At 62.2% G+C, this 22,524-nt stretch overlaps 2 protein-coding genes across 2 annotated transcripts; one reads left to right on the top strand and one right to left on the bottom strand.

Moving 5' to 3' along the window:
* Positions 1-8,195: 8,195 nt before the first annotated feature.
* CRYBA4 (crystallin beta A4) lies at positions 8,196-9,357 on the bottom strand. Its single transcript, XM_066199889.1, has 5 exons — positions 9,319-9,357; positions 9,091-9,209; positions 8,755-8,896; positions 8,509-8,651; positions 8,196-8,343 (listed from the first exon to the last, which is right to left on the bottom strand). The coding sequence occupies exons 1-5, from the start codon at positions 9,355-9,357 to the stop codon at positions 8,196-8,198; spliced, it is 591 nt and encodes a 196-aa protein (XP_066055986.1).
* Positions 9,358-13,610: 4,253 nt separating this feature from the next.
* CRYBB1 (crystallin beta B1) lies at positions 13,611-17,059 on the top strand. Its single transcript, XM_066199661.1, has 5 exons — positions 13,611-13,751; positions 14,525-14,643; positions 16,218-16,350; positions 16,477-16,619; positions 16,876-17,059. Exons 1-5 carry the CDS (start codon positions 13,611-13,613, stop codon positions 17,054-17,056), a joined length of 717 nt encoding a protein of 238 aa, XP_066055758.1. The 3' UTR covers positions 17,057-17,059.
* Positions 17,060-22,524: the final 5,465 nt, after the last annotated feature.

The following is a 22,524-nucleotide window of genomic DNA, read 5'->3' on the forward strand; positions in this document are numbered from 1 at the left end:
GAGCAGGGACAGTCCTGACCAGCTTGGGCTGGAGCACCCTGGGCGGGACAGTGCACCCAGGGCTGGACCTCTGCCCGTGTCACTGCTGGGGCGCCCTGGCCCTATGTCCACAACCACAGCTGAAGGGGGGTCTGCACATTTTGCCCCTCTCCAGACAGCTCTGGGGACACCAGCAAAGAGGGATGGCAGACAGAGAGATCAATTCCTGCCGGCCATGGGAACTGGGGAGCAGGGACAAGGAGCCCTGAGGTGCAGGAGCAGAGCAAAGGAGCAACCTGGTTGCTTGGTGGAGCCTCGCTGCCCTCCTGCCCTGCTCTGAGGGGGGAGCAGCCTCCCACAGGCACTGGTGGCCTGTCCCCACTGAGGGGCCTGTGCAGGGTGACCCTTGCCAACTGCGTCCTCTGGGACATTGAGGTCACTTGTGGTCCCACGATTCCCCTGGGTGACCAGCCTGGGGAGGTCCCTCCCCTGTGCAGGGGGGCTGCTCTGGAGCAGAAAGAGGGCGTCTGTGGGCCAGGGTAGAGAGTCCCTCACAGTGGTGGGCTCTGACAATTCCACCCCAGTGCTTGTGGTGCTCCTGCCCTGTGCAGCAGCCCTGAACCTGATTTGTCCTACTGTCCCATTCCTGTGCTCCCCACTCTGCCCACAGCAGGGCCCTGTCTCCCCCTTCCATCAAACACAGGAGCATCAGCCCAAAAACCCACCCGGGTGCCAGCCGTGTGGAGGAAGGGCAGGTGGGGGATTAGTGGAGTAAGGTGGAGGTTGGACAGACACGGAACTGTGTGGGGAGGGGACCCCCGTCAGCCTGAGAGAGACCCCCCAGCTAAAGGAGTAGGCTGGGGTTAGTGCACAACAGGGATGCCCCAGGGAGGTGGCAGTGCCATGGGGCCCACCCAGGAGGCTCCATCCGGCTCTGCCTTCCAAGGCAGGCAGGAGAGCTGCCCTAGGGTGACAGTGACATCAACCAGTGACAGCAGGTGGTCTGGGGAAGCCCTCGACATGGGAGCAGTGAGCACAAGGCAAAGCCAAGAGAGAGGAGTCAGAGCTGGACCCTGTCTGGACCTGCTCCCCTGACAGAGCTGCCATGACCCTTTGGTTGAGGGGGGCCATGTCCCCCCCCAGCAGCCACAGCCTGGGATGTCCTCATGAGCCAGCCTGTCCCTGCCAGCAGCACAGGGCCACCATCCTCTGCTGGCACACAGGGCTTGGCTCTGTCCCAGTGGTCATGGCAGCCCTGAATGCTATTGGTGCTTTGCCATGTGCCAAACCCTCACCAGAGGGCCAGGGCCTGGATCCTTCACCCTGGCAGGATGCCTGCAGAGGCTGGGGACACTCGTCTGGCTGACAGAGGGACAGAAAGCAAAGCCCAGGCTGTGCCCCCATCACCCCTGTGACACCCAGTGCCCACCCCTGCCCTTGGCTGGGGCCAGGGGACCCTGCAGGTACCAACCCGGTGGTGACACAGAGCTGAGTTAGTCAGGGCCACGCTGCCAGCCATGGCTTCTACATGCACCAGGCACAAGATAAACTGTGGAGAGACAAAGGGGGTGAAGAGAGGAGCCCAGGAGCACCAATGCTGGGAGCAGCACGAGAGCATTCCCCATGACAGGTGACCTGGGGGCTTAGGAGAGCCCCAAGCTCAGGCTCGTGGCTGAGCTTCACTCTGTGGCTGAATCTCTTTGCAAACTGGGTTTGCTGGGCCTCTACAGCCATAACTGGTCATGATTAATGGGTTTGTACTGTTCTGTTGCCACTCATCCTCTTTTCCTCATTGTGCCACGTGAAATTTGTTGGCAAATGGGCCAAGAGGGAAATATTCAAAGTGCCCCAGCCTGAGCAACTTCTTTGCCACGGTACCAAATGGGAGCCAGGGATGCTCAGCAGCACAAAATCGGATGCTGCAGGTGAGTAAGTCCAGGAGGAGCCACTGTCACTTGTCATGGCAAACAGCACCCGAGAGGCAAAGTGCAAAGAGAGTTGTTAGTAGCAAGAGAGAAACAGTCAGGGAGGATTAGTACAGTGGGAACAGAAGTACAGGTTAGTAACAGAAGCAGGGCACTGGTCTGCCTTAGAGGACACACACACTGGAAGAGAAATGAAGAGAAAAGCAGCAATGGTTAGTTTGTTTAATTCAGTTCAGGAATGTGTTAGTAACAGAGATCTACTGGCTTAAAAAGGAACTGAAAAGCTTCTGCTGATAAAACCGTTTTAGGCTCCTAGTCAGCAACAGGCTCCACAGGCAGAGCTGGGCAGGGCGTGTGGGGAGCAACCCTCTCCTCGTGCTGCGAAGGGCTGCCCGGGGAAAGGGCTGCTGGACCCTCTCCTGCCCAGGACTGGGCTGCTGGTCCCCTCTGCTGCCCAGGGCAGACAGTGCTGGTCCCCTCTCCTGCCCAGGACTGGGGCTGCCTGCACAGGCAGGAGGTGCTCCACACCACTCCCGCCCAGTTCTGGGCAGCCAGTCGTCTCTCCTGCCCACAGCCAGGGCTGTCCCTGCCTGTCCCTGCCTGTGCAGCCTGGCACTGACACCCGGCACTTCCAAACCCCTTTTCCAGCTTTTCTGTTCCCCTTTAAAGGCAGCGCTGCTGCCGTGGTTAGTGGGAGCGAGGCGAGGCCGCTGTGGGTTAGTAGGGCATGCGCTGGGCTGGTTAGTGGGTTAGTCCGTGTGCCAGGGGCTGTGGCAGCCCCAGGGAGGGCACAGGGGTCCCAGCAGGTTAGTAGGTTAATATTGGCAGCATGCAGAGCCAGGCCCATCAGCAGCAGGGCTCTGGCTCACGAGAGCAGGAGGCGTTTTTGGGCTTTGACATTTGGGAAGGTGTTAGTGGAGGGTTTAGCCGGTGTAACAGAACCAGTCTCTGAATGAAATGCTCAGCAGGCATCTGCCCCTCTGATCCCTGCCAGGGAGGTACCAAAGGCCCCAGCAGTGTCCCCTCACAGCATATACTTCCCACCCCTGGGGCTGGGAAAAGTGAGAGACAGGAAGCATGAAGGACACAGTCCCAGCAGTGCCTAAAGGACTCTAAAGGAGCTGGAAGAAGCAGAGAAGGAGGGGGTGAAAGAATCGCTGGCAGTGTCTGGGGTAAGGCTCCAGGCAGCTCTGCAAGAGCAGAGCTCCAGCAGAGACCACGACAGCTGCTCCAGGTCTGCACCAAGCTCCCACTGCACGTGCAGGGAGGAGGAGGTCCAGCAGGGAAAACCACCCTGGAGCAGAAGAAAGGTGGCCCACAGCTTACCTCCTCCCCTCTCTGCCTCTCCATGGGGCTGAGCAGTGCACCAAGGGCTGCAGGAACACTGTGCCTCAAGATACAGGGCTGGACCAGGAAAGCCTCTGCCCTGTGTCCCTTTGGGTCACCTCCTCCCACAACACAAGCTCCTCTAGTCCCCAGGAGGACACTTCTCCAGTTTGGACTTCAAGGCTGTAACACCTGCCATGAGCTGTGTCTGCCCTCAGCCCCCAGCCCACTGCACCCCCTGCCCTTCTGCCTGTGTAGGGACATGGGCCTGAGTGGCTGCCTGGGGAGGACATGGTCCCACCTGCTAATGGGGCCACTGCAGGGGCCGTGGGAGGAGGATTCACTGCCCATGTTCCTCCCCGAACTCCAGCATGCTCCACAAACCAGGTGTTTCTCCCAGGGGAGCAGAGGGAGGGTCCGGCCAAGACATGGCACCTCCAGAACAGAAAGCACCAGGACTTCACCAACAGCCAGAGGGAAGGACAGGATCAGTGGGGACAAACAGTCCCTCTGGCCATCATAAGGAGCTGGCACAACTGTCCCCCACTCCTTTTTCCTTTTCCCTCCTCCTACACTGTGCCCAGGGAAGGGGACAGGCCTAGGGGAGGAGCAGCAGGAGGCAAGGACACCCCAGCACCTTTGCAGGAAAACCACGTGCATGCGCAGCCCTGTGTCCTCAGGTGTCACCACCGCTGTCTCCTGGACTTCGTCCCCCGCAGTAGCCGGGCTGGTGGCTCCACACCGGGGCTGTGGGTACCAGGGTGCTCTGCTGGGGCCAGCCTGGCTCTGGCATCATGTGTTGGTCATCATGGGGGCACTTGAGCCTGGCTCCCCTCTGGACATGGTCAGTCTGGTTAGGCAGGAGCTGGGGCCATGCCCCTGGGGTGGTGGCACTGAGGAGCAGAGATGCTGTGAGACCCTGAGCTGTGGCAGCCACCCCCTCCCCACTGCTGGGCACAGGTGAGGGACACATCCTCTCATGCAGGTGGCCCTGGGGATGGTGTGAATCCCTGAACCCTGCTGGGGCCTGGGGACAGTCCTCCAGGGGATGGGGCCCTGAGGAGGAAGGCTGGTCCTGACTGCCCAGAACCCTCCCTGCTCGCGAGGGGTGGAAGAGCATGGGGCTGGCACTGCCCATGTCCCCTTCCCGGAGTCCTACCTGTGGTCTCCAGCTACAGGAGTGCTGTGCAATGTCCCCTGTTCCACGTGGCTTTGTGCCATGGAGGCAGCGAGGGGACTGTGTGAACAGACCTCAGGTCAGTCATTAGTAGCTGCAAAAGAAACAACCAACGCAGCAAGGGAGAGAAACAGGGCACCGTCCTCAGGCACAGCCCAGCCAAGCTGGCAGGAGCCTGGCAGGAGGGTTGGGCACGGACCTTCCTGTCCCTGTCCCCTTGCAGAGTGGAGGAGCTGAACCAGGCACAAGGGGGCATCGGAACCACCACACCAGAGATGGTGGCAATGCCCCAAACTGTCCCTGCCTGTTGCTGGAACACTCGTGCTGGAGGCAGGGACTGACTGCCACTGCCACTTCTGCTGCCCCCTCTGCCCCTGCCATGTGGTGAAGCTGTGTCACTGGGACCCTGTGGTCCCACAGGCATTGGTTAAACTGGGGTGACTGGCGGTCACCCTGCAGTTGGTGCTGCTCCATCTCCTCGGGGATTTGGGGACACATGACCTGCGTCAGCAGCCAGCCCATGTTGTGGCCTGCCCTGCCCTGCCCTGCCCTGCCTTGCCCTGCCCTGCCCGCCTGGGCAAACCAGGAGGGCAGCAGGTCCCGGGGGAGCGGGGCCGTGATGACTTTGCAGTTCAGCTGCGGAGCCGCTCCTGCTTCCTGCAGTTCATTGTCACCACAGGCCGCGGGTGCTGCCGACAGGACGGTCCCTCCCATGGGGACAGCATGTCCAGGCGACATTTGCAACCCAGCTGCGGCGAGGCCGAGCAGCGGGAATGAGCTGCAGAGATGCCACAGAGCATCTGGCAAATGGATTCCCCGCCTGGATCCGAGCGGGACGTGCCTGTGATGGGGCAGGAGGGACGTGACGGTGGCAGGATGGCCTCTCGGGGCTGGGAATGAAGCACATCCCAGGAGACAGGGAGGGAAAAACGATTTTGGGCTGTCAGGACTCACCTTAACACTCGCCTTGAGGCGCGAGCTTGAGCTGCCCCTGCCACACGCGTGGGTGGCACATACAGTGGCCATGAGGGATTGGGAACCCGAATTAAATGGGGGCTAAACCCCCTCCTCGAGTGAGGAGGGAGGGAGAGGAGCACAAGCTCCACTGCAGGCAGGAGCAGGAAGATGAGGGCACAGCAGGCATGGCAGAGATGATCTCTGGGATGTGGCATCCGGGCACCCTGACCCCCCAGATCCCAGCGGGATAGCCAGACCCCCCAACCCTGTGCCCTGCCAGCGCTGCTCGACCCTCGCTGCCACCCAGCAGAGACCAGGCTCTGGCACAGCCCAGGCTCCGGTGCTGCTGCAGTGGTGCCGCTGCCTTTGTCTGCAGCTCTGGGGGTGGGCAGTCCGGCAGAAGGGGGGTGCAAGGGTGTGAATGGCTCCTTGAAAACCCACAAAGCCTAAAAATCTGATTATTTCTGGGCTCCTCCTGGCTTCCCGGGCAGGACCAACCCGCGCACACAAAAGGCTGCGAGACAATGAGGGAGAGAAAATGGCTCCGCAAGAAGAGCATCTGCCAGGTTAACTCTGAGGGGGAGGAAGGGCTGTGCCCAGGGGCTGCTGGCCCCAGCCTCGCCTCTAACCCCCGCTTAGGAACATCAGCTTTAGGAGAAAAGGGGGGCTTCGAGACAAAGCAGTAAAACAGCATTTTGGCTACAAAATCCTCCCAGGAGCATTGAAAATCAGGCAAGAATCCATTTACCTGCCAGGAGCCCTATTCTTGATGAGGATTCTGAAAAAAGAAAAAAAATACAAACAAGCGGTGCAGCAGTTAGTTCTGATTTGGGCCGGGCGATGTCCGAGGGGGGGGCCTGGCTACCCAGTGCTGCCTCCGGATCGGGATCACCGGGATCGCCCGCCAGGCCGGGATGTGGCCGGGAACACGCTGCGGGATGCGCGGCCGCTCCTGCCCTAACAAAGGGAGGGGGCCCGGGCTGCCCCGGCCTGGCAACCCCGGGGGAAGGGGTAGGGGTCCTGCCGGGGGGGAGGCTGTCGTGGGATTATTTATAACCAGGGAATAATATATTGAGAAGGGGAGTATTTTATGGGCATGGAGAGGAGGGAGCAGCCGCGTCCGCCAGCTCCGCACCTTCCGGAGCGATGCCCGTAGAAACCCCCGAGTCTCAGGGCGACGTCGCCCCCCACACCCGCCCGGAGGTGGGGGCGGCTCCCGGGCTCCCCGCGCCCCCAGACCCCGCCGGCGCCTCATCCCTGTCCGCAGGGAGCGGAGCCATGTCCGCGGTGTGTTACCTGCTCCCGGGGAGCCGGGCTGAGGCTGGGGGGCGCCGGTTCCGCTCGCTCCTGCTCTCCGCGCCGCTCCTTTGTGCTGGAGCTTTCCCAGAGCATCCCTGAGGAAGAGGCGGCCAAGCAAACTCCTCCTCCAGCAGCCCCCGGCCCCCCCCGGCCCTACCTACGGCGCAGGAGGATGCTGCAACTCGCATTAAATTTTAATGCTGGAAATGCGGCCGAGCCACCTTTTCCCCGCACCGCTCCCGCACCGCTCCCTCATCGCTCCCGCATCACTCCCCGCGCCACTCCCGCACCATCCCCGCACCGCACCCGCTGCGGGAGACGCTGGGGACTATTTTGCCACGACAGTCGCTGCAAAGGCCACTGTCACCCCCCTGCCATCGTGTCACGGGCTCCCCACAGCCACGGATGTGACCCAGGGGACACGGGACGAGGGGCACAGGGCAGGGGGTGGCGGGGACACACCCCTGGGAACACGGTGGGCAGGATGAGGCCGAGTTCGGTGGGGACGGGTGGCAGACAGACCAGCCCGGCTTGGGGACACAGCCGTGTCTGAGGACAGCCTCCCCGCCGTGCCGGGGACAGCTCCCCTCCCGTCCGGGGGTTGTGACAGCGCTGTGCAGCTGCTGGGCTCCCGCATTGTTCTCCAAGTCCCCGCCGGCTCCTCGGGGACCCCTGGTCTCGCCGCCAGCTGCCCACCGTGCCTGGCCATGTGCTGGCCCCACTCCCGGACCCCGCGTGCCCCCAGGGCTCCGAAGCTGCGCAGGAACAGGGGGGTTCCCAGGACGGGGGTCCCCCCCAGCTGAGGCCGTGGAGGTGACGGGAAGCTCCGCTGCTCGGGTCTCCCTGGCTGCCGGCCCCGGATGGGTTTGCCCTGGGGCGCAGCAGAGTTTCACTCAGCCCATCCCAAAACTTTTTGTTTCTTCTTCTATTTTGCCTATTTAATTGTGAATTCCTGCGGAGAGAATCCCTTGCTGGGCAGCATTCCCTCCGCTGGTGGCCTTGCTGCTGCAAATGTCATGGATGGGACATTTTCACCACATCAAACCTTTTCTCCAGAGCTCTTCTGAAATTAGGAATTTTTTCCAGAGCAGTCTTTCCCTGCTGCGTTTCCAGCTTCGGCTGCACACTGGGTGTGCGGGAGTGAGGGATGGGTGCTGGGATGAGTGCAGGGGTGTGTACAGGTGTGTGAGAGCGCTGGGATGGGTACAGGGTGTGCATGGATGCGGGAGTAGGTGCACACTTGCTTGATCTTAGAGCTCCTTTCAGGTGCTGGAAGAGCAGATGGTGTCCGTGGGGTGGTGGGGGTCCTGCAGAGCCCCTGCAGCCGGGCAGAGAAACTCCCCTCCACCTCATCCCTGCCCCCGCAGAGCCGCGCTCTGCCCCCGGGAGTGGCGTCACTCCCGGCCACGCACCCCCATGGCCCCATCCCCAACTGCCAGCGCCGCCTTGGACATCTGAGCCTTTATTGAGCTTTGTCCCCGCGGCCCCGCGGGACAGTCGGAGCCCGGGGCTCGGCGGCTCCGGCACCGCGGTCACTGTTGGACCCTGCGGATGGACTGGACCTGGCCCGTCTGCGCGTGGGACCCCCACTCCCGCACGTGCTTGTACTCGCCCGCGGGACTGTCGCTCTCCAGGAGGTACTGGAAGCCCCGGTACCCCGGGTACTGCGAGCAGACCCACCTGCGACAGAGAGCAGAGAGCGGCGGTGGCTCGGGGCTGGGGGCACCGCGCATCCCCCGCTCTGCGGGCGCCGGGCAGCGGGAGGGTCCCGGCAGCTGCCGGAGCATCCTCGGCTCTGCTGCGTGCCCCGGCGGTCCCGGCAGGCTGCAAGCCCCGGGTACTCACGCGCCGGAGCGGACAAGGAAGGAGCCCACGGTGCTGCTGCCCCAGCCCAGGGCGGGCAGCGAGGGGCAGTCGTCGCTCATCTCTGCCCGCTTGCCCTGGAAGTTCTCCTGCTCAAAGAGCATCAGCCTGCTCCGTCCGTGGTCCTGCGGCCGAGACGGGCACGGCTTTGGCACTGCCACCCTGCCCGTGGCCAGTGGTGGGCTCCGGGGGCCGGCCCGCGGGGGGAGCCGGGGCAGGGGCACTCACGGCGCAGGCGATGGGGCGGAAGGAGCACATCCTCTCCACGTGGTAGGCGTTGCTGCCGCTCCACGCCTCCCAGCACGGGTACTCGCCGCGCTCCAGCACGAACTGCTGCCCCTGGAAGCCGCAGTGCTCGAAGCCTGCCCACCTGCCGGGGCGGGAGGGGTGAGACCCCCGGGGTGCCCACCGCCCCACTCACAGCCGGGCTGTGCTCGCTGCACCCAGCGGCGCCCAGAGGAGGCAGCTCGGGTAGCAAAAGGCACTGGAGGCCTCCAACCCCCCTTGCTGTCCGTGGGGTCCCGCAGCACCGCGGGGTGGCAGTGCCCCGGGACCCCCACTCACGCCCCGCTCTCGATCTTGCAGGAGCGCACGGTGCTGAAGCCGTGCTCCGAGGTGCTGTAGCAGTCGGTGGTGAACTCGTGCTTCTTGCCCTGAAAGAAAGGCTCATCCCACACCACCATCTGGGGGGAATAGAGGGAGTCAGGGGGCTCTGGGGGTGCCAAGGCCCCGAGCAGCCCCATCCCAGGGTGTTCACGGGGCATGGTGCTGGTCCTGCCCAGGCTCCCGTACCTTCCAGAGACCGGAGGATTTCTTGCAGCGGTGGGTCATGGTGGGTCTGCCAGAGCACAGGGGAAGGGGACAGTTAAAGCTGCCTCTCTGCCCAGACAAAAATGACCTCAGGAGTCCATGCACACCGCTTCACCAGCAGTGTGGGGGACAACAGAGGGGTTACTCTGTGCTGGAGCAGATGAAGAGCTCTATGGCTCTGTCTGCACAGCCGGAGCTGCCACCAGGGCCATGTGGAGCAGCGGGCACCTGGCCCAGTGGGCACCTGGCCCTGGCAGACATCCCTGCCCGTGCCCAGGGAAACTCCTCCTCCCACTGGCAGCTCCCTGAGCCAAAGCCCCAGTGCTGGCAGCCGGTGCAGGCAGGGCCGTGTTGAGCTGGGAGCGCTGCAGAGGCGGCTGTGTGCCCACACTGAGCATCAACACCCTGCCACAGCCAGGGACAGCCCCCAGTCCCCTGAGCCCCAACCCCCCACCACTGCTCCCTGTGCAGAGGAGAGGTGTAGCCCCGGATCTTGGATGCTCCTCCACCTGCTCCTGCAGCTGCTCACTCCCAGGCCCCAGCCATGGGCACGGGGCAGCTGACCCAGGCTCCAGCGCTTACCTGGGGTGAGGCACTGGTGCCCAGGGAAGTGACATGTCCAGCAGCCTCCAGCTGGGTTTTTATAGCCTCCAGATAGAGACAGAGCCCAGGGGAGCATTACTGAAACCCCTAACTCAGCACATGGTGGGGAGGAGGGACCGGGCAGAACAAAGGCGCCGTGTCAGAGACGCTGATGAGCCGGGATGTCGAGCTGGCCCACCGGGCACAGGCTCTGACCCCCACCCCACAGCTCCAGAGCCGGGGCATCACCCCCAGGCTCTGCCAGCGCTTCTGCCATGTGCCCTCCCTGGCGTGGGGCTGGGTTGGGGCTGTGTCCCAGCTCTGTCAGCACTGTCCCTGCCCCCAGGCAGCACTGCCTGCACTGGGGGCGTGGGGAGGTTTCCTCACCCGTTTCTGGGAAGTGGGAGGAAGGACACGTCTCCTCTTGCTCTCCCTGCAAGGGCAGAGCAGCTCTCCCCAAAATCCGGGGCAGCTCGTTGCAGGTTGGGCACACAACAGCCATGGACACCATAAGAAATGGGGACCAGGGGCATGGAATGTGGTGGTGGGGGGTTGAAAAGGCATGGGAGGGACTGGAGGTGCAGATCATGACTTGGGAAGAGCTGCAGCAGCCTCCTGCCTCTGTGCACTGGAAAGATTCTGCTGCCACCACATTTTGGGGACCTAAACACCTCCCAGTTTTGCTCACAGTGACCCACACACCTCACAAATCATCCTGGGGTGATGCCAGGGCTCCAAAGGCCCAGCAGAGGCACCCACCCAGCCTGCTCCTCAGAGAGGGCAGCAGGCCATGGAGGCTCCTGAGCCCAATGGGAAAACCAGTGTTCCCAGGGAGTGCTGCGTTTTGGGACAGAATTTGCCAGAAAACTGCCAGGAGGCTGAGCCAGAGTCCCGCTCATGCAGCTGCAGCAGCCCTGTGAGCCCCGGGCACCCTGGGGGAGGCAGAGCAGGGCAGCTGGGGAGGCTCAGCACAACCGGCTGCCCCAGGGCACAGCAGGGCTGCACGGGCTGTCCCTGCCACCTGCAACCCCAGCAAAAGCCCTCTTGGCACTGGCACAATTTGTCCCCGGCCTCTCACTGTGGCCTGAGCTAAACTCAGCTTGTGCTGGCCACCAGCACAGTGACCACCATTCGCTCGTTGTCCACTCCATGTCCTGGCAGCAGGACATGGTCATCGCAGCCCAAGCTGTGCCCCCCACAGTGCCACTCAGTGCCAGGCAGGGATGTAGCAGCAGGAGATCCGTGGGCAGTGGGACTCACCAGGGCAGAACAAACCCTGGTGCCCGTGCCCTCCCTGGCCACGCTGTGCCAGCTCTGGCCATCTGCTGCTGGGGCAACTCTTTGCTGTGCTGGAGCTGTGCATCCCACAGGCTCACCCATGCCAGGGAGGGACGGTGGAGTGAGGGGCTTCACAGGGCACAGGGTCCATGGCAGAGATTTTGTGTCTGGGGGGCTCGGGAATGGGCAAGGATCAATCCCTGATGTCAGCCTTGCCACAGCACTGGCTCAGGGAAACCCACTGGGATGCTGAATGCTCAGTAATGAGCAAAGCGGCCATCAGAGCAGAGCTCAGCCCCTCCGAGCTGGTTTTCCTATGCCCAGGTTCAAAGGTGTTGGGGATTGGGAGAGGAAGCAGAGTGAGGAGCAGGGGGTGGGTGAGACCTGCTGATTAATGCCCAGGAGACACAGGGGAGGCAGCACAGGGAGAACACCCACGCTGGCTCTGGGAGGAGGAGAGGGCAGGTTAAATTAGAAATCTGGATAAAAACCATGGAAACGAGCGCAAATTGAAATCATGCATCATAAAACACTGCCTGGAATCAAGGTGAGACCCATACTGGGCCAGTGCCCGGGGTAACAGGGCAGCAGACCCCGCACCCAGCCGTGTCACGGGCACTGCACACCTCCTGAAAAACCTCGGGAAAAGAAGGGATCAATACATCCTTTTTGTTCGGGGTTTTGCGCAATAACCCAGAGGGTGCAGCCGGGATCCCACCACTGCTGGGTGACGCATGAGAGGAACAAAAGAGGAGGGCAGCACACGGGGCTCTGAGCCCTCTGCCCGCACGCCCTCGGGTGAGGCACGGCCAGTGCTGGATGCTGCGGGAAGCTGCGGGTGTTGGACACGGGTGTGGAGGTGCAGAAGAGCTGATCAGAGGCCCAGAGAGACTCAGGGGAAGGTCCCCCCGAGGTGCCATGGGGTGAGGGAGATGTGGCACCAGAGGCTGAGCTGTTGCGGGGACTGGGGCCAGTGTGGCCCCAACTAGCCACCCCACGACCCCCCTGTGGCAGTCAGGCAAAGCTGATTCCCCAAAACCATGAGTGTGGTGGTGGCAGAACCAGGGGTGGTACAGGGTGACTGAAGCACGGGAAAAATCGGTTAAAAAGTAAAGGAAGAGCACTGACAGTGAGCAGGGACGTTCCCAAGGTAGAACAAACACTATTTTCAGGCACTCAGGTGGTTCGGAAAGTATCAGCTTCAATTACACATCGTTTGGAAAAAACCCTAACTCCTGAAGCATTTCAGAACGCTCAGGTCTCCCCTTCTGGCATCTCCAGGGCAGCACCGCCGGCGCTCGCGGGCACGGAGTGATGTTCAAAGCGAGAGTGTTTGGAGGGGAGAAAGGGGCACAGCGCGGCTGCAGGCCGGGCACGGTGGGGCAGCGGCCGGGGAGCGGGGTGTCACCGCGGGCCCGGGGCCGGGGCGCTGGGCACGGGAGGTGTTCCTGTGCCGGTGCCGGCGCCGGCCGGGCCGTGCCAGGGCTATATATGCCCTGCCGGGGCGGCCGCACGCGGGTCAGCGGGTGCCGGGCGCGCTGCAAAGTGGCACGGTCAGGTCTTCTGTTGTGCCGGGGGCACAAAGGAAAGTGCTGGGTTCAGCGGCTGGGCACGGGGCCGGGGAGAGGCTTCCAGCTCGCCCAGCGCTTTGCAGGATGTGATGACTGGGCGGCCGCGCAGACACTGATGAGCTGGCAGTTCCTTTGTGCGCCCGCCCGGGGGTCTGCCCTTGCCAGGCTATAAAGTGGGGGCCTCGCGGCGCCCCGAAACACAAGCCCGCTCACTCCAACAAGAAGCAGCAGCTGCCCAGGTAAGAGGACAAAGTCCCCGGGCACCGGGCTGCAGCCGGACCCGAGGTGGGGAGAGGGAAACTCAGGGTCTGAGTGTAGCCACAGCTGTGGTGGTCACGTCTGGGAGCGCCTCTGTGCTCAGCATCCCACCACCCTCCACTCCCCGGGGAGCTGCTGGTGACACTCACCTGCGGGGCCACAGCAGGGTGCCAGCTGCAGGGCCTCAGCAGACCAGGGCTGTCCCCTTCCCACCCCTCATATGCTGCCCCACTGCCTCCTGGGCTTCCCAGGTGCACCCCGTCTGGGATTGCCCTGGTGCCTGGCACAGCATCAGGCCCCATCCCAGGGCACCCCCAGTGCTGGGACCATGCTCAGGTCTCTCCTGACCACAGAAGGAGCATGTGGACTCCCGGACCTCCTGTGATCCCCCTGGTGAAGGCAGGACCCCTGCCTGTGCCTGCTGGAGAACCTTCCAGCAGCTCCTTTCCTGGCCCTGCCCACCCACCCCATTGAGAGTCCCCATCCAGATGTTACCACTCCTGGGGTGGGTTGTGGGTGCCCACATCCATGCCTCCCTCTAACCTGCTGCTGGTGCCCTGTCACAGACTTGAGCCCACCACCGCGATGTCTGAGACCACAAAACCCGCTGCTCCCGGCCAGGCTGCGGATGAGAAGGAGAAGGCAGCTCCTGCACCAACTCCATCCCTCGACCCTGCTCCTGTCGCAAACAGCAAGGGCGAGGAGCCCTCCCCAGAAGCCTTCAGGGTAAGCCCTGGGGCTCCCCACGCGCAGGGACACGCTCCGGGCTGAGGGACAAGGGCAGCACCTCTGGAGCAGGAGGAGATTGTTCCAGGGGGAAGGAGTGTGGAGGTGTGGGTGATGCCATCCCTGCTCTGTCCCTCTGACAGCAGGCATGGGATTTTGTAGGAGGAACAGTCTGAAGGTCCCTTGGCCAGGACAGCTTGTTGGGGACCACAGGCTTTGGAAGTGCTCTCCCCTGGGTTGTGGTGTCAGGGCTGGCTGCTGCCACCTGCTCCCTCTGGTCATGTCTTGCATGCAGGGGTGCTGTGGGGAGGCGGAGGGGACACTAGGGGTGACAGGGCCAGCACTGAATTGCCACGGTGATGCCAGGTCAGCATGCCATTGCAGCAGGGTTGGCATGGGGGGAAAGTGATGCCAGGGATCTGGTGACACCATGCCAGGCTGAGAAGGCCACAGTGCAGACAGAGCACCTGGAGAAGCAGCTCCTTCCCACCAGGGTGGGCACCGGCAGCAGCAAAACAGGGGCAGGATGGGGCCATCTTGGAGCAGGAGCAACTGTTGGGGGGAGCCTTCCAGTGCTCAGCCTGTGCTGGGCATGCCCGTGAACAGAGCCCAGCTCAGCACGGGTGGGCATCAGATCCGAGAAGGGGCAGAAAGGCTTGGAGAGGGGAGGGGGACACATGGAGCAGTGGGCTCAGGCATGCAGGGTCACACAGCACCAGCCTGCCCTCCCTGAGCATGCCTGTCCTCATCCAACCCTTTCCTTGCACCTCCAGATCATTGTCTTCGACCAGGAGAACTTCCAGGGCAGGCAGATGGAGTTCACTGCCGAGTGCCTGAACCTGGCTGACCGTGGCTTCGACCGGGTGCGCAGTGTCATTGTCACCTCTGGACCGTAAGTGACCCCAGCCATGGAGAGGGCCATGTCCCTGGGGATATTCCCGGTGGGTGGGGACAGCCCTGGGGGCACCCTGGGCACAATGTGATGTGCAGGGGCATTTCCCTGCCGCCTGGGCAGAGCACAGCGGGGCCAGCACGGGAGCAGGGCAGGTATCCCGGATTTCCTTCGAGGAGGATGGGAGGGCCAGGTGGATGGGAAGGATGCCAGGGCCACATGCAAAGAAATGGCACCAGAGGCGAAGCCAAGGGCTGAGGAAAGGTGTCCATCATTTCAGCCTCTTGGAGCTGTCCATGGAATACAAGAGACCTGCAGATTTTTGATAAGTCAAGGTGAAATGAGGTGGGATCCTTGGACCAGGCTGGAGCAGGCAGGGATGGGCAGGGACAAGCACACGCCTGCACCCAGGCAGCCCAGCAGCAACAAGGGGGCTGGGCAGGTCTCAAAGCTGTGGGAACAGTTGACACAGGCAGGGACAAAAACGATCCCCAAAGCAGATAACTGAGCAGACGGATGATCTCCATGTTGAAAGAGCATCCCACCGTGCCGTGCCTGGCTGGAAACAGCATGCCCAGGAATGCAGGGGGGTTGGTAGTGCTGTGGGGAGGATGCACAGGACATGGCTTGTCCTGACAGCATCCCTGAGGGACCGGGAGGGTGACCTGCAATGACACCATGCAGCACCCATGACTTTTTTATTAGGAACCCAGAATATCCAAATCCTCTTGAAACAAATGGGGGATGGAGCAGCCTGGAAGGAGCTCAGATGTGATACCTGGGAAGCTGCACTAGACATAGAAAGGGTGAAATTGGGAGAACAGAGAACTTGGGTGTCATTTGGGTCCTTAAAAGCTTCTTGCGAGTCACCGATGGGACTCGGCACCCAAAAATGTGCTGAGGGAAAGATGAAAGCAAAACAACCAAGCTGAGCTTTAGCAGTGAGCTAGAGACTGTGCAGCCTGGGGTACCTGAACACATCTCCTGCCAGCAGGAAAAACCCTGCTGGCATCTGCAGGAAGAGCTGTTTCTGCAGGGAAAAGGGAAGCAGCAAATGCAGGACTACTGTGGTGCTGGGGGCTTCTGAAGCCCCACACCCATGACATTCCCAGCACTGCAGCACCTCGTGGCTCTGCTAAAGAGGTGACATTGCAGTTGAATGAGGCCCATGCCTGGCAGTGGGACGGGTGCCAGTGCTGGCTGCTGCTGGAGCAGTGAGGCGTGCCAGGATTACACAGCCTGGGCAGGAGGGACAACAGAGTCCTGAGCTGACTCTGCGGGGTCATCAGCTGTGCCGGGATCCTGCTGCTCCCCAGCTGAGGAAGAGGAGCACTGTGAGTGCTGGTGCCTGCTGCAGGTTTAGACGCTCACACACCAGTGAGCTTCCAGCTGGGAGTCCATGGATCAGCATTGGCTCTGCACAGGCCACAGTGCCTGGGCTGGGAGAAAGGTGGGAACAGGGTGGTGGGGCCACAGCCTTTTTGGAGACCCCTCTACTGTCCTGCAAGCTGGCTGAGCAGGAAGGGAAAAGCCGGGTGGCACTTGACCCATTCTTTGCCCACCCCTCTCCCCAGCTGGGTGGCCTACGAGCAGGCCAACATGCGTGGGGAGATGTTCATCCTGGAGAAGGGCGAGTACCCTCGCTGGGACACCTGGTCCAGCAGCTACCGGAGCGACTGCTTCATGTCCATGCGTCCCATCAAAATGGTGAGTGCTCAGGAGCAGAGAGCCCTGGTGGGGTCTGCTTAGGGCTGGGCTGTGCTGCTCGATGCCTCGCTGCAGCAAAGCTCCAGAACTTTGGCTGCACTGCCCAGCATCCTCTGTCTTCCCCAGGAGGCTGAGGACCACAAAATCTCCCTCTACGAGTCTGCTGACTTCAAGGGCAACAAGATGGAAATCCAGGAGGACGACGTGCCCAGCCTCTGGGCTTATGGCTTCTGCGACCGCGTGGGCAGCGTGCAGGTGCCCAGTGGAACGTAAGCTGGGCTGCAGCGGTGGCTGCCTCATGCCAGACTCCCTGTCCTCCCCAAGTGGCTGCCGTGGGCTCTCAGGCAGACAGAAAGCTCTGCATGGCTGGTTTTGGTGGCATGTTGGTTTGGTGGCATGGCTTTTTTGGGTGGTGTGCCTGTTTTGGGTGGTGTGCCTGTTTCTGGTGGTGTAACCTGTCCCGCACCGGCCCCCTGAGCTCACACCCGACCCCGCTCAGGTGTCCTGTGTTTGCTTTCCCTGCAGTTGGGTCGGGTACCAGTACCCTGGCTACAGAGGCTACCAGTACCTCTTTGAGACCGGAGACTTCCGACACTGGAATGAGTGGTCTGCCTTCCAGCCCCAGATCCAGTCCATCCGCCGCATCCGGGACATGCAGTGGGACCAGAAGGGCACCTTTGTCACCCCCGACGCGCCCTCCGACTGAGCGTGCCGCCTGCTAGCTACGAGTCCCGGGCCCCATGGGGCACCCCCGCCTCCCCTCGCGCTCGCCTGCCCAGCACTTTCCTTGTACATTGCACATTCCCTGGATGTACTCTACCTTGTGAGGCAAATTAAAAAAAAACCAGAAGATTAGAACTGCTCGGGGGTCGGTGGTGCATGAATACGGCTTCGCTTGCCCGGGGTGTGCCAGCCTTGCGCTGGAGCCGGGTGGGACACAGCAGAGGGTGGTTTTGCCAGGGAATTGGAGGAAGTCCCCGCCCTGGGGCTGGGACACAGGAGACCCTCGGTGTGGGAGAAGAGGGTGGCAGAGGCCCTGCAGCCAGACCCCAAGATCCCCCGTGGTGATTCTCTGAGCTGGGGGCTCAGGGTGCCCCGGGAGCGGCGGAATCAGGGCGGGCTCCTGGCTCTGCCCCCACCTGCGGGATCCGGGGGGCTGTGAGGGGTCCCGGGGTCCTGCCGGTGGGATCCACCTGGGCACTAATCAACAGCCGAAATTGCAGTCAATCAAAGACCAATTCACTTTCAAGGAGGTTTTTTTTTCCCCTCGGATGCTGTCCCTCCCCACCGGGCACTTCTCTGCGGCCTCATCCCCCCTTCCTCATCCCTTTGCCTCCCAGTGGGGCACCTCGGGCGGCACTTCCCTGCGCTCCCACACCGCTAATTAGCGACGGCGGTGATTAATTACAGCGATAGCAGTGACGGCAGCGCTGCCGGGCGCTGCACACAGGCACATCGAGACCGGGGCGGGGACCGGGGATAACGGTGAGGCCGCGGGCAGCGCGGCGCGGAGCGCTCCTGACAACTCGCGGGGACGGCTGCGCGGCCGCGGCCGGTACCGGCACGGGCAACAGCACCGGCACGGGAACGGGCACGAGCAGGGACACGGACACGGGGAGGGACACGGGGTCGGTGCGGGCTCGGTCCCCCCGGTGCCGCCCGGTGCCCAGCGCGCGCGGCGCACGCGCGGAGCGGCGGGCGGGGATCCCGGCCCCGCGTGCGCGTGACGTCGCCGCGTCTCGCGCCGCTCCGGGCCGGCGGCGGCCCCGGTGAGTGCGGGGAGGGAGCGGGGGAGCGGCCCGGCACGGCCCGGGTACCGCCTGTGCCCCTGCCGCTTGTCCCCCCCAGCCGCGCCGGCTGGCAGGTGACAGCGGCCGGGCCGCGCGGCGGGCGGCGCCTGGTACCGGCGGGCGCTGCCCGGTACCGGCTCGGGGCTCGGTGGGTGGCGCGGGCGAAGCGAACGGGGAGCGGAGCGGCGGGGGATGCTCGGTGCGCAGTGCGGGAGATGCGCGGTGCGCGGCGCCGGGGACGCCGGGCGGTGATGCGGGATCGGAACGGTGCAGGGTGCTCGGTGCTGGGGACACAACGGCGCTGGGTGTGCGGTGCTGGGGGCACAGAGCGGTCCTCGGTGCTGCGTGTTCGGTGCAGAGTGCTCAGAGTAGTGCTGGGTGGCCGGTACAGGATGCTCGGTGCAGGATGCTTAGGGCAGGATGCTCAGTGCTGGGTTCACGAGTGATGATGGGCGCAGGATGCTTAGGGCAGGATGCTCAGTGCTGGGTTCACGAGTGATGCTGGGCGCAGGATGCTCAGGGCAGGATGCTCAGTGCTGGGTTCACGAGTGATGCTGGGCGCAGGATGCTTAGGGCAGGATGGTCAGTGCTGAGTTCACGAGTGATGCTGGGCGCAGGATGCTTAGGACAGGATGCTCAGTGCTGGGTTCACGAGTGATGCTGGGCGCAGGATGCTCAGGGCAGGATGCTCAGTGCTGAGTTCACGAGTGGTGCTGGGCGCAGGATGCTCAGGGCAGGATGCTCAGTGCTGGGTTCATGAGTGGTGCTGGGTGCAGGGTGCTCCATGCAGTGCAGGGTCTGCTGAGCTGGCCACAGAATGCTCAGTGCACAGAACACAGTGCAGGATGCATGGCAGGTGGGACAAGGTGCTCACCCCAGGGTGCTCCTCGTACTTTTGTCCTCCCATTCTGCTCTTTGGCACATGGTCTCCTCTCCCATGGCTCCCATGGCTCCCCTCTGGCAGCCCAGCACCAAGTCGTGCCCCCATAACCTGAGCACTGCCATACACAGAGGCACCCATGGGCTGGGGCTGTCCATCCGTCCAGGTGTCCAGAGCTCAGCCAGGGTTGGAACTGCCCTCCTATACCAGGATGAGCGTGGTGGCCTGGGCAGGTGGGTGCCCAGTGAGAGGCTGTGCCTGCAGGTCTCGGGCAGTGTCAGCCTCTGCTGAGGCTCAAGAGGTGTTGGCAGCACCGAGGTCGGGGTGGCTGTGGGTCCCCCCTTGGCACAGGGTGCAGATGGGCTCCTGAGCAGCTGCGTTGGCACTTGGCAGCCCACCCAAAGCACTGGCATTCCCCTGGCAGTGCCCATCTCTTACTCGGCTGTGCCCTGTGTGGCAGGGATGTAGCATCCACGCTTTGTCCAGCTCAAGTTCCTTGGGACTCGTGTCTGGAGTTGCTGGCAGCAGGGCTGGCAGTGTGAGCTGGGCTGCCCTCCTCTGCAGGCAGGGAATGGTTTGCATCACAGAGGCCTTTGCTCTGTCCCTCGCTGTGTTTGTTTGCATGCTCGGGCTCTGTCCAAAAATCATCTCACAGCTTGAAACCCCTTCAGACGCCTCCCTCTGCCAGGCCCCGCCAGCTGCTTGGACTCGGTTTCGGGAGGCGAGTCCCCCCCTCAGCACAGCCATGCTGCTCCCTCTTCCCCGGGCACTGGGCAACGGTGAGTGAGGAGATCCCGATGATTGGTGCTAACAGGTTTCCAGATTTGCCGTGTGTTTGGTGGGAATGCTGCAGGGTGCTCGTGGGGAGCTGTCAAGTGCCAGCACGGGCGCCTGCAAGCGGGGTTTGCCATCGCGTGCCGGTGGCAGCTGGTGCCCCGAGGCTGCTGCATGTGGCACCGCAGGAGCAGCTGTGCTGCAGAGCCCAAAGGGAGCCCAGGGTCTGTGCAGAGTCACACGAGAGAGGCAGCCCGGAATTTGGGGGACAGCAGCTGAACTGGGCACTGTGCGGGTCCTGCCCACAGCAGCTGGCACTGGGGGGATTCACTGGGGGGGGATGTGGTAGGCTGGGGCCTGGGGTCTCTGCGGGACGCTGGTGGGCTCACCAGCATGGGCAGGCTCGTGCCACTGCCGTCCTCTGCCTGTAGGTTTTACAAACTGTATTAGTAATTTCTGTCGCTATTTTAAGGAGATTTTTTCCAAAGGCAGTTTGCATTAAGGGTACGCTGAGCCTTTGGGGATGTGTGGGATGGCAGGAGCGCTGTTAAAACGCGGGGACTGTCAAGAAGATTTTTGGAGAGAGAAAACAAACCCCCAGCAGGTGGTTTTATTTGGCACCGTGCAGATGCGCCTTGTGATGAATTTGAGATGCCTTGAGGAACCTCAGCCTCATGCCTCAGCCGAGCACGTTTCCCTCCAGATTCCACAGGCAGCAGGCACACAGAACCCAGGAGAAGCTTGCCTTGGTGTTGGCTGCCTGCTTTGGTTCACTCTGTTTTCCAAGCCTTTAGTGCCCTGTCTGCCTCCAGAATTCCTCCAGGAATTCTCTCAAAGATTTCCTCTCCTGAGGTGAACAATGCCTTTTTTTTCCCTCCCTTTTCATCCCCAGTCCATGCTGTGGTGCCTCACAGTGTGGGTGCAGGCAGGAGGGTGGCCCTGTGCGGGAGCCTCTTGTCCCCTCCAAGGGACAGCAAACAAGAGCAGCAGCAGGGGTTGCTCAACACACAGCGCTCGGAAGTTGAAGCAAGCGACTGCTTCCCACCGTGCATTCCCAGGCAGTGACCCCAGACTGAGACTGGGGGCTCTGAAGGGGCTGTGAAGCATCCAGGTGCTTCTCCACGGAGAAATGACCACAGGCATGTTGTCTCTGGAGCCACAGGCTGCTGTGCTGGGGCAGGGGAAGCTTTTCTAGTGCTCCTGTTCCTGCTCAGGATCCTGTGGTGCGAGTGCCTGTTGCTGGCAGTGGCTGAGCTGCCACCCCCGTGGGCAGCTGTGCTCACAGCTGGCTGCAGGCCAGCGTGGCCAGGTGGCACTCAGGGCACAGGCACAGGCCTTGGTGGCCCAGTGTTTGCAGAGGCCAGTGGCAGCAGGGGAGGAGCAGGGCTCCCAGCTGGGCCCGTGCAGACAGGAAGGCGCTCGGATGTGCGGTGCAGGGTTGCTGTGGCTGATGAGGCAGCCGTGGCGCAGGCTCGGAAGGACCCGATTCCGTTTCTTCCATCTGTGGTTTCACAAGGGCTTCTCCCGTGCCAGGGCTTGGGGGTGGTCACTGCCCATCCTCGCTGGGGCTGGAGTGGGAGGATGCAAACTCTCACATTGCTGAAGCGGGTGCTGATACTTCCCAGAGTTTCTGGCTTTGTGGAGTCGCCAAAGGCTTGCTGGTATGGCATGCGTTGTGCCAAGCGTGGCTGGGCATTGCTGGGCATCCTGTGCTCGGGACTGTGTTCCTGAGGGAAGCTGCAGGAAACGGGACAAGAATGAGCAGAGGAGCTGGGGAAGATGGGGAGGTGCAGCAGTGTCCCCTCTCCCCTCCCTGCCTGCCGGGTGAGCAGTGGCACCTCTGTCCTAGCTGCCCTGCCCTGCCCTCAAGCAGTGCCTCCAGGCCTGCTGCTGCTGCTGCTGCATGGGGAAATAAAACACTTTGATTTTTGTTTCTTAAGCAAATTTGAGGTTTTGGGGTTTGTCTTGCAGAAACAACTTTTTATTTGCAGATCCTGATCTTTATGCGTGCAAGAATGGAGCTTGTTGAGACGTAGGGTTTGGCGTGTGGATTGGGAAAATATTTTTTGAAGATACTTTGTGTTTTTTCTAGCAGTTCCTCTGACTTCTCTTTCTCCCTGTTGTATGGCAGGCTCTGACCACCCACATTCCTGCAGGGAATGTTCGTGCAGTTTTGTGAGGAAAGAGCTGTGCTTGCATCAAGCGTGGTTAGCAAACAGAGGGGCTGCAACCCCCAGCTCCCCTTGCCCGGTGCCCCCCTGACATACCCTGGACATGGGGTGAGAGTTGGAGGAACCTGGTCAGAGGCATGGAGAGTAATCACAGAATCATCATAGAATTATAGAATGGTTTGGGTTGGAAAAGATCTCAAAGATCTTCTGGTTCCAGCCCCTTTCCATGGGCAGGGACACTTTCCACTAGACCAGGTTGCTCAGACCTCCATCCAAGCCTGGCCATGGACACTTCCAGGGATGGGGCAGCCACAGCTTCCCTGGGCAGGAGGAGCTGGGGGAGAGCTCAGTGCTTTCCCAGAGCCCCATCCTCCAGCAGGACAGCGGAGTCACTGTCAGGGCACAAGAAGAGCCAACGTGGCAGTGTCACCGTCAGTGGCACCTGTGCTGGCTTTGCCTTTGTCCCCCTGAGGCAGCAACTGCAGATTAATTAAGGAAGGGTGAAGCTCTGTGGGTTAATTAAAAGTCAGGAGCTCCCTCTGAAGTGCAGAGCTCGTGT

Source organism: Chamaea fasciata, unplaced genomic scaffold (genome assembly GCF_029207755.1).
Source record: "Chamaea fasciata isolate MVZ Bird 193981 ecotype frontalis unplaced genomic scaffold, bChaFas1.0.hap1 SCAF_18, whole genome shotgun sequence".
NCBI lineage: Eukaryota > Metazoa > Chordata > Aves > Passeriformes > Sylviidae > Chamaea > Chamaea fasciata.

What these genes read in the sequence shown, in the direction of transcription:
- CRYBB1 (XM_066199661.1), top strand. Translation starts at nt 13,611, where the DNA reads ATGTCTGAGACCACAAAACCCGCTGCTCCCGGCCAGGCTGCGGATGAG. An exon ending in GTCATTGTCACCTCTGGACC is followed by an intron (nt 14,644 to 16,217) that starts GTAAGTGACCCC and finishes CCCTCTCCCCAG; the next exon opens with CTGGGTGGCCTACGAGCAGG. An exon ending in GTGCAGGTGCCCAGTGGAAC is followed by an intron (nt 16,620 to 16,875) that starts GTAAGCTGGGCT and finishes CTTTCCCTGCAG; the next exon opens with TTGGGTCGGGTACCAGTACC.
- CRYBA4 (XM_066199889.1), bottom strand. Translation starts at nt 9,357, where the DNA reads ATGACCCACCGCTGCAAGAAATCCTCCGGTCTCTGGAAG. An exon ending in TCCGCCCCATCGCCTGCGCC is followed by an intron (nt 8,652 to 8,754) that starts GTGAGTGCCCCT and finishes TCTCGGCCGCAG; the next exon opens with GACCACGGACGGAGCAGGCT. An exon ending in TTCCTTGTCCGCTCCGGCGC is followed by an intron (nt 8,344 to 8,508) that starts GTGAGTACCCGG and finishes TCTCTGTCGCAG; the next exon opens with GTGGGTCTGCTCGCAGTACC.